Source organism: Rhineura floridana, chromosome 21, assembly GCF_030035675.1.
Source record: "Rhineura floridana isolate rRhiFlo1 chromosome 21, rRhiFlo1.hap2, whole genome shotgun sequence".
Classification (NCBI taxonomy): Eukaryota; Metazoa; Chordata; class Lepidosauria; order Squamata; family Rhineuridae; genus Rhineura; species Rhineura floridana.
In genome coordinates, this window is record NC_084500.1 from 16,508,350 (window position 1) to 16,521,945 (window position 13,596).

General features: G+C 45.4%; 1 protein-coding gene across 1 annotated transcript; it reads right to left on the reverse strand.

Annotated features, from left to right (window-relative positions):
* Window positions 1-306: 306 nt before the first annotated feature.
* PRR11 (proline rich 11) lies at window positions 307-13,556 on the reverse strand. The gene is made up of 10 exons (XM_061604790.1): window positions 13,397-13,556; window positions 12,039-12,203; window positions 11,366-11,504; window positions 9,926-10,048; window positions 7,322-7,531; window positions 6,540-6,638; window positions 4,934-5,046; window positions 4,750-4,809; window positions 3,725-3,821; window positions 307-2,692 (listed from the first exon to the last, which is right to left on the reverse strand). The coding sequence occupies exons 2-10, from the start codon at window positions 12,146-12,148 to the stop codon at window positions 2,624-2,626; spliced, it is 1,020 nt and encodes a 339-aa protein (XP_061460774.1). The 5' UTR covers window positions 12,149-12,203; window positions 13,397-13,556; the 3' UTR covers window positions 307-2,623.
* Window positions 13,557-13,596: the final 40 nt, after the last annotated feature.

Below are 13,596 nucleotides of genomic sequence, written 5' to 3' on the forward strand. Positions count from 1 at the left end.
CCTACACTGACCGGCAGCCACTCTCTAGGTTTCAAACTTGTGTGTGTGGGGTGTCTCTCCCAACCCTACTTGGAAATGCCAGGGATTGAACCTGGGACTTCCTGCATGCAAAGCAGATCCTCTACCGCTGAGCTTCGGCCTATCTCAAGGCACACACCAACCGCATATAATTAGATACCTACATGTTATTAGCTACCACTGATTAAACAAATTCCTAATGAGATCCATTACCTGTAGTAAAACAAAAAAAATCCTCCATCTCAAACATAAAACAGGGACAGGACAAGCAAACTAGCTGAATGCCATATTTAGCTTTATTAAACCAATTCCAATCCATGCTGTTTTACATTTGATTACAAGTTTCCATAGCCATGTTTGTTCCCAAATGTGCCACAAGTAGATTATAGGAGCTATTTGTTTTCAAAATGCGCAGGAGGTAGGCAATGAAGCAACTGAGTTTATACAGATAAATAACCATAAAATTAGTAACGGTTGAGAAATAGAAGCAGAAATACACTCTAAACGTGGAACTAACAATGATAACTAGGTGAGCCCACATGTACAGTAACAACACATGTTCAGGAACACTTTAGCCTACCAGCCATCTCTGCCCCAATTCTCTTAGCTTTAAAAGCTCAGTCTCTTTTCTGTAATGCGCCACGTTAACGATGGACAATCTGAAGGGCCTTTACCCTTCAACAGAGATGGGGAACCTGTGGCCCTCCAGAAGTTGTTCAGCTCCTGCTTCCATCATCCCTAGTTGGCTTAGCCAATGGTCTGGGATGATGGGAGTTGTAGTCCAACAACATCCGACAGGACCACACACACACACCCCAGCTCTACAAAACTTCATTTGATTTTAAAGCAGTTTAAAAAGCTTGAAGCTTCTCCCTGGAACTTTTGAAGAGGCCCCTCTTTGCCCAAATGAGCAGGTCTTCCAGGATTCATGGGTTGCCATGACAATTAATCCATTTTAGAGTTAAATGCTAGTGTAGACATGAAACCAACCTGCAGCTGTAACACTGGAAGACATTCCCATGAGGCGGGCTACATGGGAATATATGATAAGTATAACAAGAGATTACAGCAGAATCGGTGCCACTTGTCACAAGGCATGTCAACAGCTTGTGCACGTGCTTACAAGATCCCTTCAAAACACTTACCAGACAAAGGAGAGATTTCTGTCAACAACAGATACACGCTCAAGACCTGATTAACGCATCCTTTGAAGTGAAAGAACTGGTATTCAGTTCATTGGCTTCCTTCGCACTGCCAAACCAATTTGACTCTGGCACTCTTTAGAGTTGCTCACAGGGTTGAATTTCCCAGGTTAATGACACTGGGAAATTAATGAACTGAAGCCTCCTTCCGGGGTCCTGTAAATGCACTTTGTCTTTTAATGCTTTTGCAAGCACAGACTCAAGACGGACAACGCCTTCTTCAGATTGCTGACTGTGCTTTAAATGAACCATTGTGGCTAGTGTGGTTTTTCCGCTAGCTTTCTCTGTTCTGGTAAAACTCCAGTTAAGAAACCCAGTCTGACCAAAGAGAGCAGGATAGATGAGGTATGTCTGTACACTGTAGACAACCACCACCTTTCACAGCACCACTGGCACTTTGAAAACAATGTCTCTCATCTCCACCCACAGCCTAGTCCCTGTCTTACAGAGAGGATCTGTACATAATGGCACGCTATCATAGGACTAGGAGCCACTTGACTCATTTAAGGGGCATTTGAATGACCAAACAATGATCCTGGCCTCTTGTTTCCCAGTCATCTGTCAGGGTTGCAGGAAAGGCTCCACGAGGCAGAAACTTGAACCAGAAACAAAAATCTTGATTATTGGAGGTTTGCTGAGCACACATCTTCCAGTACAAAGGCATTTAGGGCAGTCCACTTGCCCCCTAAGAGACTGTAACATGGCATTCTCCTTTATGGAGAAAAATGTATTCTTTCCCCCCTCTAAGAGACTATATTCTTCCTTATGGAGAAAATTGTGTATAAATCCACACACACACACACACACACACACACTTTAGATAGATTTAAAACCTCAAGAGTGACTGCCATTCTTACAAGTCTTGAAAAACCAGTTTTGGTGGGGGGATTTAGAAATATTGCCCTCCCCAAAGGCTTTTTAAAAATAGTAAACGTAAGTGGGGGGTTTTAAGTTACAAAAATGCAAAGCTTCTGGGTCAAATAAGCAACATTACAAAAAGATCAGGAATGCCGGATTCCCCACACAGGTGGGGCCTGTTACCCGTAAAGTGTTTTTATAGCAATGGAGAGGGAGGCATCTCACGTTGACCGCTATGCTGCCAAGCAGGAATGGGAAATCTGTGGCCCTCCAGATGTTGCTGGGCTGCATCTCCGGCCGCTTGCAACCTGTTGCCCATGCTCGGCTGATGGGAGTTGGAAGTCCAATGGCATGTGAAGGGCAACAGGTTCCCCATCCCCGGAAATAATATCAGGGCAGGGAGGGGATTTGCGCTGTCGCCCCTTTCCTTGTTTCACCCGGGGATGGAGATCTCCGCTCCAAAGGACCCTTTCAAGATGATCCTTTCTTCTGTAGAAGGCCAGAAAAGCAGCGCAGGGAACCACAGCCAGCCAGGAGATGCCGCGCTAACTTGGCTCCTCAAAGCTGCTTCCTTTAGGCAACAGTGATGGAGAGGGACTCTTTGGGTGAGCCAACTGTTAAGAAAACAAAGCAAAGAACAGTTTCAGCTTCCAGTTCTGAGGGCAGCGTCCATCTGTGTAAAGTGCGAAGCAATCTTGGGGGTGGCTCTGGCGATGGAGCCCCTGGCAGTGACTGAGAGCTGCCCTAGTGTCCAAGACGGGCAGAACCAGGGAACTAAGGATGCCACCTTGTACAGAGTCAGTGTACGGACCAGCCCGGTATCATCTACGCCGATTGCTAGCGGCTCCAGGGTTTCGGACAGGGGACAATCCCAGCCCCACCTGGAGAAGCCAGAGAACTTGAACATGCAGAGCATGAGCTCTTGTCGCTGAGCTACGGCCCTTTCCTTTGAGGGGGAGTCCACAAACTTTGGCTCGCCTTGGCACTCCACATCTTCCCCTGTCCATCTCTCTCATGGCATTTATAGGGCAGCCACCGCTGCTTGGGCATGTGCCCATGGTTGGTGCCTCATACACACTCATTTCCCAGGATGCCAAGATCACATTCCGGTGAAACAACACCTGGTCTAAGCCCAGTAGAGTCTCCGCTCCTACACCATCAACTCTTAGTATGCTTCTGGGGCAGTCAAGCTGGGATCGGGAACCTCAGGCCCTGGGTCCAAATACGGCCCTCCAGGCCATTGCATGTAACCCTTGGGGCTCTTCCTAGACCATTCCCCCTCCCCAGGCCACACCCCTCATTGGCCCTCGAGTGCTTTTGCCATGGCTGGCATGCGTCTGAACTATGCGAATGCCTCTTTCTTGAAATGTATGTGTACATCTGTATTAAGTACAGAAACCTTCAGTTTTCGCATGGCTGGAATGTAGACTGCGGCACAAAAGGCAAGAGTCACACCCATCCATCGTTCCACCCACTTCTGCCTCTGGCCCTGCCCACCACTTGGATGCAGCCCGCGGAAGGTTTCCTACAAGGAAATGTGGCCCTCAGGCTGAAAAAGGCACCCCACGCCTGCCGGCACAATGGGACTATGTATTCTAAGCCCCCTTCTGGTGTTCATTTTACCAACCAACAGAGATTTTTCTTGCCTGAAACTTGCGCCGCAGAGCCTGAATCATGATCGGCGTCAGCCCTGCGCCAGTCTCTTTGTTCTCTTTGTTACTTAACGGGGTCCCACCTGGGCTCCTGGAAGAAAGACGAACTATGTCAGGAGCCTTAACATTGTGTTTTTCAGTATATTTGTATGTATATATACATACTGCCTTCAAGTCGGTTCTGACTTATAGTGACCCTATGAACAGGGGTTTCACGGTAAGTGGTATTCAGAGGTGGTTTGCCATTGCCTCCCTCTGAGGCTGAGAGGCAGTGACTGGCCGTTGTGTTTTTCAGTAGGTCAGGCTAACTGGATTTATGTATCACTTCCCACAACAAAGGCCACATATACACCAGACATTTATTCCAGAGAGACACAATTTTCAGAGTGGTTTAACAGTCAGTTCCTCTTCCCAGAGAACTCTGGGAATTGTAGTTCTGTGAGGGGAATAGGGATCTCCTAACCCTCTCAGCACCCTTTGCAGGCTACCCTTCCCAGGATCCTTTAAGGGAAGCCCTGACTATTTAAAGTGGATTAATAGCGGAATAAATGTCTGGTGTGAATGTGCCCAAAAAGTTCCAAAACGATTTACAAGTATATAGTAATAGAAATGCACGAGCATATTCTTTATGTATGTATTCAATTTATGTTCTGCCCTTCGCCCCAGAAGGAGCCCAGGGCAGCAAACATATAAGAGACAAAAAAACCTTTTTAAAAAAATTAAAAACATAAATCAGAGTAAAAACATCCAACCGCTGGTGTTGCCCAAATGTCTGAGAAAAAAGTATTTGCCTGTTGCTAAAGGGATGATAAGGTTGGCACCAGGTGGGTCTCTCTAGGGACACCATCCTACAAACTTGGGGTTGCACAGAGAGGGCCTGTTCTCTCATTGCTACTTTCCGGTCCTCTCATCTGTCGGTGGCATGCAGAAAATGGCCTCAGATGACAATCTCAAGGTTTGGGCAGGTTCATAAAAGAGGAAAAAATATGCGCACCCCCCTTCCCTATATACATACTTACCTCTCGACAGCGACCTTTTTCAAGTGTTTTCGGAAATCTAAGCCACTTCTGCTGGGAGTGCTGGAGGAAGCGGGGGAAGGAGAAGAGCAAACACTTAAATTAAAAACCAGAATGACTAAGTGCGCTAATGTGAACTCCGAACATAAAAACTGCACAAGGCCGTAGGTGGCAGCAAGCGCCTTACATCAAATGATTGGTAGCACGAGCCTGTGGTTGAGTGGCTTTGGACTTCAGATTGATGCTTTGCAGATCCGAGAGAGTGATTAACACTTTGCACCTCTCAAACGGTGATCTCCTCTGAAGTTTAAAAAGAAAAGAAAATTGTTGCTGCACCCATATATTTTGGAAGAGGCCCCCAGAAGCTGTGACTCTAATACAAGGGTGGGAAACTCCCTAGATGTTGCAGGACCACACAGGAACATAACAGCCCCGCTGGATCAGGCCAGTGGCCCATCTAGGCCAGCATCCTGTGCTCACAGTGGCCCACCAGTTGCCCATGGGAAGCCCTCAAGCAGGACCTGAGTACAAGAGCAACTCTCCCCTCCTGCGGCTACTGGCAACTGGTTTTCAGAAGCATACTGCCTCCAACTATGGTGGCAGAGCATAGCCATCACAATAGCCAGCCTAGAAGTAGAGAGCATTGACCGACTAGAACTCCCTTCACCCCTGACCATGTTGCAATCCAACAACACCCGGAAAACCACAGGCTCCCCACACCTAGTCTTACTATTTCTGTACCATACATTTGCTCACTGGTGTTGACAGACTGGAGGAAAGAAACTCCCCTAAAAATCAACTCCACTGAAGCCTCTTTTCGCTATTGCCTTGGAGTCCTGATGTGACCTTAAATAGCTTCAGCTGCATCTGACTTCAGGACAGTAAGAAACCAACTTGTTTGTTTGGGTGTCTAGAAGCCTGGGAATTTTAATTCATTTCATTTTATTTATTAGATTTCTTACCCACCCTTCACCATAAGTCACACACCTATCCGGACAGGGATAGCCTAACTTCTGTTCTCTATGCTCTCATAACCTCCAGGTTAGATTACTACAATGTGTTATACACAGGGCTACCTTTGAAGACTGTTTGGAAACTTGAGCTGGGGGCAGAATTCAGTGGCCAGGCTGCTGACTGGGGTACGAATCTGAGCACAATGCCACCAATCTTGGCACAACTGCATTAGTTTCCAGGCTCAATTCAAAGTGCTGGTTTTCACCTATAAAGTCTTACGCAGTTCAGGGCCTCAACAACTCAAGGACCACCTCTCCCCATAGGATGGATAGGTGGTCCTTGAGGTATGGTCGGAAGGGACATGAAGGCACCACCTTGCTGAAGCCAAGCAGGTCTGGGACTGGTGAGTGCCTGGATGGGAGACTGCCTGAGAACCACAGGTATGCTGCCTTGGATTCCTTGATGAAAGAAGGGCGGAGCAGAAATGCAATAAACGAACAAAAACCTAGATCCTGCTTTCATCAGTTTAGATTTGCCTAGTGTTGTATCCACTCCACTTGCCTAGTTTGACTTGGATTGCATTCATTATCTTATTAACTGATGGAAGTGGATAGTTTTCTGCAGAAAAATGTGGGGTTCTTTTTTAAACTGGTACTGTCCCAACAACACAGCTATCCAGGTCATCACAGCTCAGGAATCCTTAGTCCCGAGGGCATACACTTCTTTTTCCATACTGTGGCTGAAAGGACGGGCCACCATGACCGCAGCTCCCAAAGCGCTCAGCTCTGAGCAGCTAATACAAAAAGTGAAGCACATTTAACATGCCTCGTCAGCTTTACCTTGTCTATCCCCACAGCACTTTGGGCCTTCTTTAGCTTCACTTTTAGGAGGTCCTGGATGGTTATTTGCATGGGCACATCTTTCTTTAACGAGGCAGCCTGACGCCAAGGACAAAGCAACCAAAAAAAAAGAGAGAGAAAGTTCAGAACTCATGGCTCTCAACAACACTGACAAAAATAAAGATAAAGGCTAGACTCAGTATCTCTCAATTCATCCTGAAACCCCACATCTATTAACTAAAATGTCCTACTGCTTTTCATCCCAAAGGCAGCCTAGGGTGGCAAACAAAACGTTCCAACGATACATTTCTTCCTACCATCACATCTAATAATTCCAAGGTTGCCAAGAACAGCCTTTTTCAGCCATTGGTAGAGCCATCAGGGCAATAAGACCCTTGGGCAGAAGTCCAGGGTCCCATTTTGCATGGCTGGAATGCACCCTTGAGCTCTCCGTAATGCTTCCTGCTTGCTTGGGTGGAGGATGCGGACAGGCACGCGAGCGTATGCAGAAACTAGCCTACTGTTCCAAAGTAAAGTTTATATTTGCTCCGCCCACCCTTGCTTCTGGCTCCACCCGCCAGCGGCATGTGGCCCCCAGAAGGTTGTCCAAAAGGAACTGCAGCCCTGGGCTGAAAAGGATTCCCTAGCCCTGGATTGGGGAGTGTTCCCCCAACCCCTCCCAGTTCCACACACTTAGAAGGGGGGACTAGAAACCTCAAAACAGGCGAGAGAAAAAGCTTACCCTAATTAGAGGAATCAATGCGCAATACTGTACACATTACCTGTGTGTTAGCACCGTCAGTCCTTTTGAGGCACAGAGGTGCTGGTGGAAGCTGGGGCGGAGGAAGCGGGGGCGGAGGGGGAGGGGCAGGTGGAACCAATGGTTGTGAAGGCCCAGATGCCAGAAGGCCCAGCTGCGCATGCGCGGGAACAGCCAACTCCACCCTCGTTTGGCAAGGTGGCTTGTCCAAGGAAGACGCAACCGTCCCACACTGTTGAAGGAGAGACAGAAAAATAAGAGATCTTAGCCACATTCACACCAGATATTTATTCCACTATTACTCCACTTTAAACAGTCATGGCTTCCCCCCAAAGAATCCTGGGAAGTGTCGTTTGTGAAGTGCTGAGAGGAGACCCTTGTTCTCCTCACAGAGCTACAATTTGCCATAGCAGTTTAACAGTCATTTCCTCTTTCAAGAAAACTCTTTAAGAATTGTAGCTCTGTGACGACAGGAGTCTTCTAACAGCTTTCAGCACCCTTTACAAACTACACTTCCCAGGATTCTTTGAGGGAAGCCATGACTGTTTAAAGTGTAATAATAGTGGAACAAATGTGTGGTGTGAATGTGGCCTTAATTCACAGCAGCCAGCAGGATTCTACTTACATTCCAAGCTCTCACTTTGGAAATTTACCAACCAAGTGTGCATTACTTATTTATTTTTAAGACATTCATATACTGCTTCATTATTTGCATTCCCAAGCAATGCACACTCCCCGCTATGACAGATGTCTTCTGTTAATTATGTATGTATTTATTTCTTAGATTTATATCCCAACCTTTCTCCCTAAGAGCACATGGTTCTCCCCTCTCCATTTTATCCTCAAAACAACCCTGTGAGGTAGGTTAGGCCAAGAGACAGTGACTGGCCCAAGTGGCTGACTGGGGATTTGAACCCTGGTCTCCCAGGTCATAGTCCAACACTCTCACAACTATACCACACTTGCTTCTATTACACAATAGAATGATAGATGTTTATTTTAATGCTTATATAATTGATTGTTATACTTGCAAACCACTTATAAGTCTATCCTGGCATGAAGCGGTATATAAATTATTATAAGCCTATTTACCAACAGCCCCAGACCAGACTTGTCAACAGCTACTCGCCTATGGCAAGGAAGAATTACCTGCTGCCCCTGGGCTCCTGCTGGGAGGAAGGGTGGGATATAAATCAAATAATAAAAAAATAAAAATAAATTACCTCTATGTGACCAGGCAGAAAAATGAACAGTTTTTGTTTGTTCTGCCTACAGATGACTAACACCAGGCTAGTAATTTGTGGACTTATCTGAAGTACAAATCTGGAACTTCCTGTGTAGCTGTTCCAGATTTTAGCATACTATTAAAAAGCCAGACACAAGTAAAGCAGCTGAAGCATCTGCAAGTTCTCCTTGAGGGGAGTGGATCCTTTAGAGCTGATAGGGAATTATAGCCCATCTGAAAGGCATCAGGTTTGCCCACCGCGGCTGTGCAGGAATGTTTGAACTAGATGTGTTATCCGTATGCAGAGTAACTCAGTGTCCTGACCTGCGTGTGCCGGTGTGTGTATTTACCTAAGAGGCAGGCTTTCACCCTGCATTGAAATCACTGAGATGCAAGACTTAAAATAAGAAAAAGCTATTTTATTTACAGAAATACATAGTAGATTTCTGTTGCTGAATGTACTCTTTCTATTGTATAGACATGTTTATTGTACTTTGTTGTTTTACTTGTTCGTTGTTACATTTATTATAAAACTCAATTAAATACTATTCACATACACAAAAAAGAAATACATAGTACATAAGAAATGCATACCTAGTTCTAACTAAGTTGGAGGCGCAGTGCCCTGACTTGGGGATTGCCCTCATGGTTCAGGAGAGAGAGAAAAGACAGATGTCTCCTCTCTCCTCAGACAGTCGAAGAAGATGACGGAGGGGCAGGTCAGCTTCCCTGAGCGTATCAGTTTACAATGGAAGGAAGTTAGGTAGAGAAGAGCACAGATAAAGGTAGGCAAGCCTAGACAGCTGGAGGACCCTAACTCTATCTTCCTTCTGGAATACAAACAAAAGAACCCAAGCAGGAGTTGCTTTTGCCCCACTTCCAACAAGATGGGCCTAAAGACCGACTCATTATTACTAATTGCATTTATAAACCACCCCATAGTCAAAGCTCTCTGGGTGGTTTACAACAATTAAAAACATTAAAAACAAATATACAAATTAAAAAAAACACATTTTTTTAAAGGCAGCTTCCTATGTTTTAATAGGCAAGGCTGATATTTAAAGACACACTTGCTTAATTTTGAAGCTACTTTGGTTCTAGTGTGTTATTGCAACAAAAAACGAAACAATGGGGGGGGAATAGCCTGATGAGATGTTTCTGAGTTAACTTTTGATGGAAAGACGCAGAGTACAAGTTCTTGACAGTAAATAAAATTTAAGTAAAAGTCGCCATCCCTAAATACAGGAAAAAGCTTTGCTAACTTACTTATGTTTTGGCTTCGAGGACCCTGTGTCTAGCCCAGACCTGTTAGGAAGCAAAATCACCTCCTTACACTATAAAGGATGCGAAAGTAGGGGAAGAGAAATCGCACTGCTATAAACTTTGTTAAGCATAACCAACCTGGACCACTGATTGTAGCCTGGCAAATTCCGTTTCCAGCTTTTCTAACCGCCCCCGGAGTGCATCCAGCTCCTGCAGACGTGCATGTGAGAGAAATACTGCATTTTTTACGACTTGAGAGATCTGGGAGAACAGAAAAGGAGAGAAAGAGATGGAGTTCCAACAGAAGTAGGCATAAGCCCAATAAACCCTTGGCAACCGATGTTGTAGTGGACAGCACGATGAAAATGTCGACCCAGTGTGCGGCAGCTGTGAGAAAGGCAAATTCCATGCTAGCAATAATTAGGAAAGGTATTGAAAATAAAACAGCCGATATCATAATGCCGTTGTATAAATCTATGGTGCGGCCGCATTTGGAATACTGTGTACAGTTCTGGTCGCCTCATCTCAAAAAGGATATTGTAGAGTTGGAAAAGGTTCAGAAGAGGGCAACCAGAATGATCAAGGGGATGGAGCGACTCCCTTACGAGGAAAGGTTGCAGCATTTGGGGCTTTTTAGTTTAGAGAAAAGGCGGGTCAGAGGAGACATGATAGAAGTGTATAAAATTATGCATGGCATTGAGAAAGTGGATAGAGAAAAGTTCTTCTCCCTCTCTCATAATACTAGAACTCGTGGACATTCAAAGAAGCTGAATGTTGGAAGATTCAGGACAGACAAAAGGAAGTACTTCTTTACTCAGCGCATAGTTAAACTGTGGAATTTGCTCCCACAAGATGCAGTAATGGCCACCAGCTTGGACGGCTTTAAAAGAAGATTAGACAAATTCATGGAGGACAGGGCTATCAATGACTACTAGCCATGATGGCTGTGCTGTGCCACCCTAGTCGGAGGCAGCATGCTTCTGAAAACCAGTTGCCGGAAGCCTCAGGAGGGGAGAGTGTTCTTGCACTCGGGTCCTGCTTGCGGGCTTCCCCCAGGCCCCTGGTTGGCCACTGTGAGAACAGGATGCTGGACTAGATGGGCCACTGGCCTGATCCAGCAGGCTCTTCTTATGTTCTTATGTTCTTTTATGCATGAAAAAGCAGAGGCCACCATCAAGCAAATGGTGACTCGGTCTCTACTACATCAAACACGCCCTCTGAAATGTACCCACATTTTATTGGATACCAGGACTGGACACCCACCTTCCCTTTTGTTCTAAACAGAGAAGAGGTACAAAGAGTTTCACTCTGTGAGTGACAGCAGTGGTGGCTGACGTAGGGAGCTTTTTTCCCCATTGATGGGTGGGGCACCCCCATACCATTTTATGGCTGCCTTTATTTCTGCTCTATTAGATATGGCAGCCATTTTGCATTATACTATACCTCCAAGGGAGCCATTTTGTTACTGGCAGCCACCACACATCCTCAAAATCACAAATGTGCCCACTGTCCCAAAAAACGATGGCAACCCCTGCAGTTTAAGTATTCTGAATACAATAAAAACAGGCAAACACTTACCTGTGCAACTCTTTCCTGGCACCACCAGTACAGATACAGGGCTGCAGTCAGCAAAGGCTTCAGTGCTTCCGTTACGCTCAGAAAAACTGAGGGCCAGGAGCAAAAGAGCCCACTTCGACTGCAAGATGGACCTGGAGACCTGCCAAAGACAGAACACCACACAGAAATCTTAAGAAGGTGGATTATTGATTCATCCGTGATAACCAATTCTTATGTTGCGGCCTTTTGCATAAAGAGCTTTTGTTTTCTGCTGGTTGAAGTGCTCTGAAGAAACTAAGCCTACATACAACAATATTAAACAAAAATGATACTAAAAGGCTGTCCACTTTTCCCGTTTCCCAATCATGGCCTCCACATTTGGCCTTCCCCACCTATCAGGCTTTAACTTACTCAGTACTTAGAGAGCAGCAGAGGAAACTAGGCACATTCCCCACGGCAGCATTCAACGTGCATATTTTGACTGGGTGCCATTTCAGTAAATATTATTCTCATTTAAGACCTGTGTGAATGCAAGTTACTGGGTGATCTGCCAAGACGTGCTATGACCACTGTCTAAAGACCCTCGTTCACGCAACTCGTAGAATGCATGTATGTGAAACGCGTGTCTGCCACAGAAAGCTAGTCACAGAAAGACACTAAACACAAAAGTTTAAATGAGGTCTGGGCCAGTTACTTTGGAAGGAGAGCACTTGAACGCTGAGCTTGAACAACATCCTTCTTTCTCTTCACCAAAAACTTCGTCCTGGCTCTCAGTTTTCGGCGCTGTTGACTGTCCTTGGCCATTTTCTATGACTTCAGGCTAAATCACCTCCCAGTTAAACATCCTTAGTCTGAAGTCCTAATTGGAGGAAACAAATACATATCAGGAATCCTGCCGCATTTCAAAAAAATTAGTTGCTCTTAAAAAAAGACCCAAGTATAGATTTTTGTAATGTGCAAAAACAAACCCGCCTTTCAATAGCATGTACAATCTAGTGGGCTATGTGTTGTGTTCATCCTGAAGCAGCCTATTCAATTAAAACATTAGTGGGCATGTTCCTTGAAGCCTCCTCATCCAGTGTAAAATGTCTAATAATGTGAAGGCCACAGCCAGTTTGGAAGCAAAGCGAAATTGAAACATGGGCCCATTTTTAATTCAATGCTCTTTGAGTAAGCCTCACTGAACTCAGGAGGACGGACTGTGTGTGTTTACTCAGAAATATTGGGTTGTACAGAGAAGAGAAAAGGTATTCAGAGCCAATGCCACAGGCATCAGTAGCAGAAGCCGATCTGTTAGGGCACATTGGGTATTGCCCCACCAAGATCAGTCTGCCTTCAGCTAGTCTCCATCTGCCTACCTCCTTATTTATAACCTGTCTAGTGGCACTGGCTGCAAGGTTCTTCCTTGGTCTCAGTCTGTCCTTGGCAGAACTCAGAAGAGTGGAGGAAGGGAACAAAAGCAGAATTAATTGGCTCTGCCTGTTGAGCAATTGCTTATCTACTAGAAATCACTCTTGCCATCTCTCAAGTGGTTATGATCTTTTTTCTATCTATCCCTGATCTAGATGACATCCCCAAGTATCACCTAGCAATTGGGCAGACTATGACTTCCCTAATAAAGGAGATATTTGGCAACTTTGCAGGGCCTACTAAAGCAGCTGCCACAACTACTCCAGGATCCATTCACTGTCCCCCGCATGGACTTCCAACAATACAAACACAAAGACTGCCAGCCTCCCGATTTAGGCTGCAACCCCATGACACAGGATTAAGCTGCGCTCAAGTCAATGAGACTTAATTCTAAGCAAGTGTATATCAAGCTACAATTCTAGCACAGAGCTGATACTCAAACGCTTGCTTTCCTCTACCCTCCCCGTTCCTTTTTCGTTTGGTATCGTACCACTTGGATTGTAAGCCTGCAAACAGCAATTACCTTACCTTTTAATACCCATATAGCTCTTAGGAAAATATAGACACTTAGTAAATATTACATAAACGCACATAAACATCTTGCTAATTATTCGCATTAAGCGCTGCAGGCAGAATACTTACAGGCATTCTCATCGCATCCCCAAATCCTTCAAAAATGAAGCACCATCCCTTCCTAAATTAAATAAAATATACCCATCCCTTCCCTCCGAGGACCATATGCCGACATATCATGGTCACGCCCAATATTTCAAACTGATAGCAACATCCTCCAGAGCCAATCAGAGCTCCCTGTGTCGCAAGCCAATGAGCCATGAAACAAA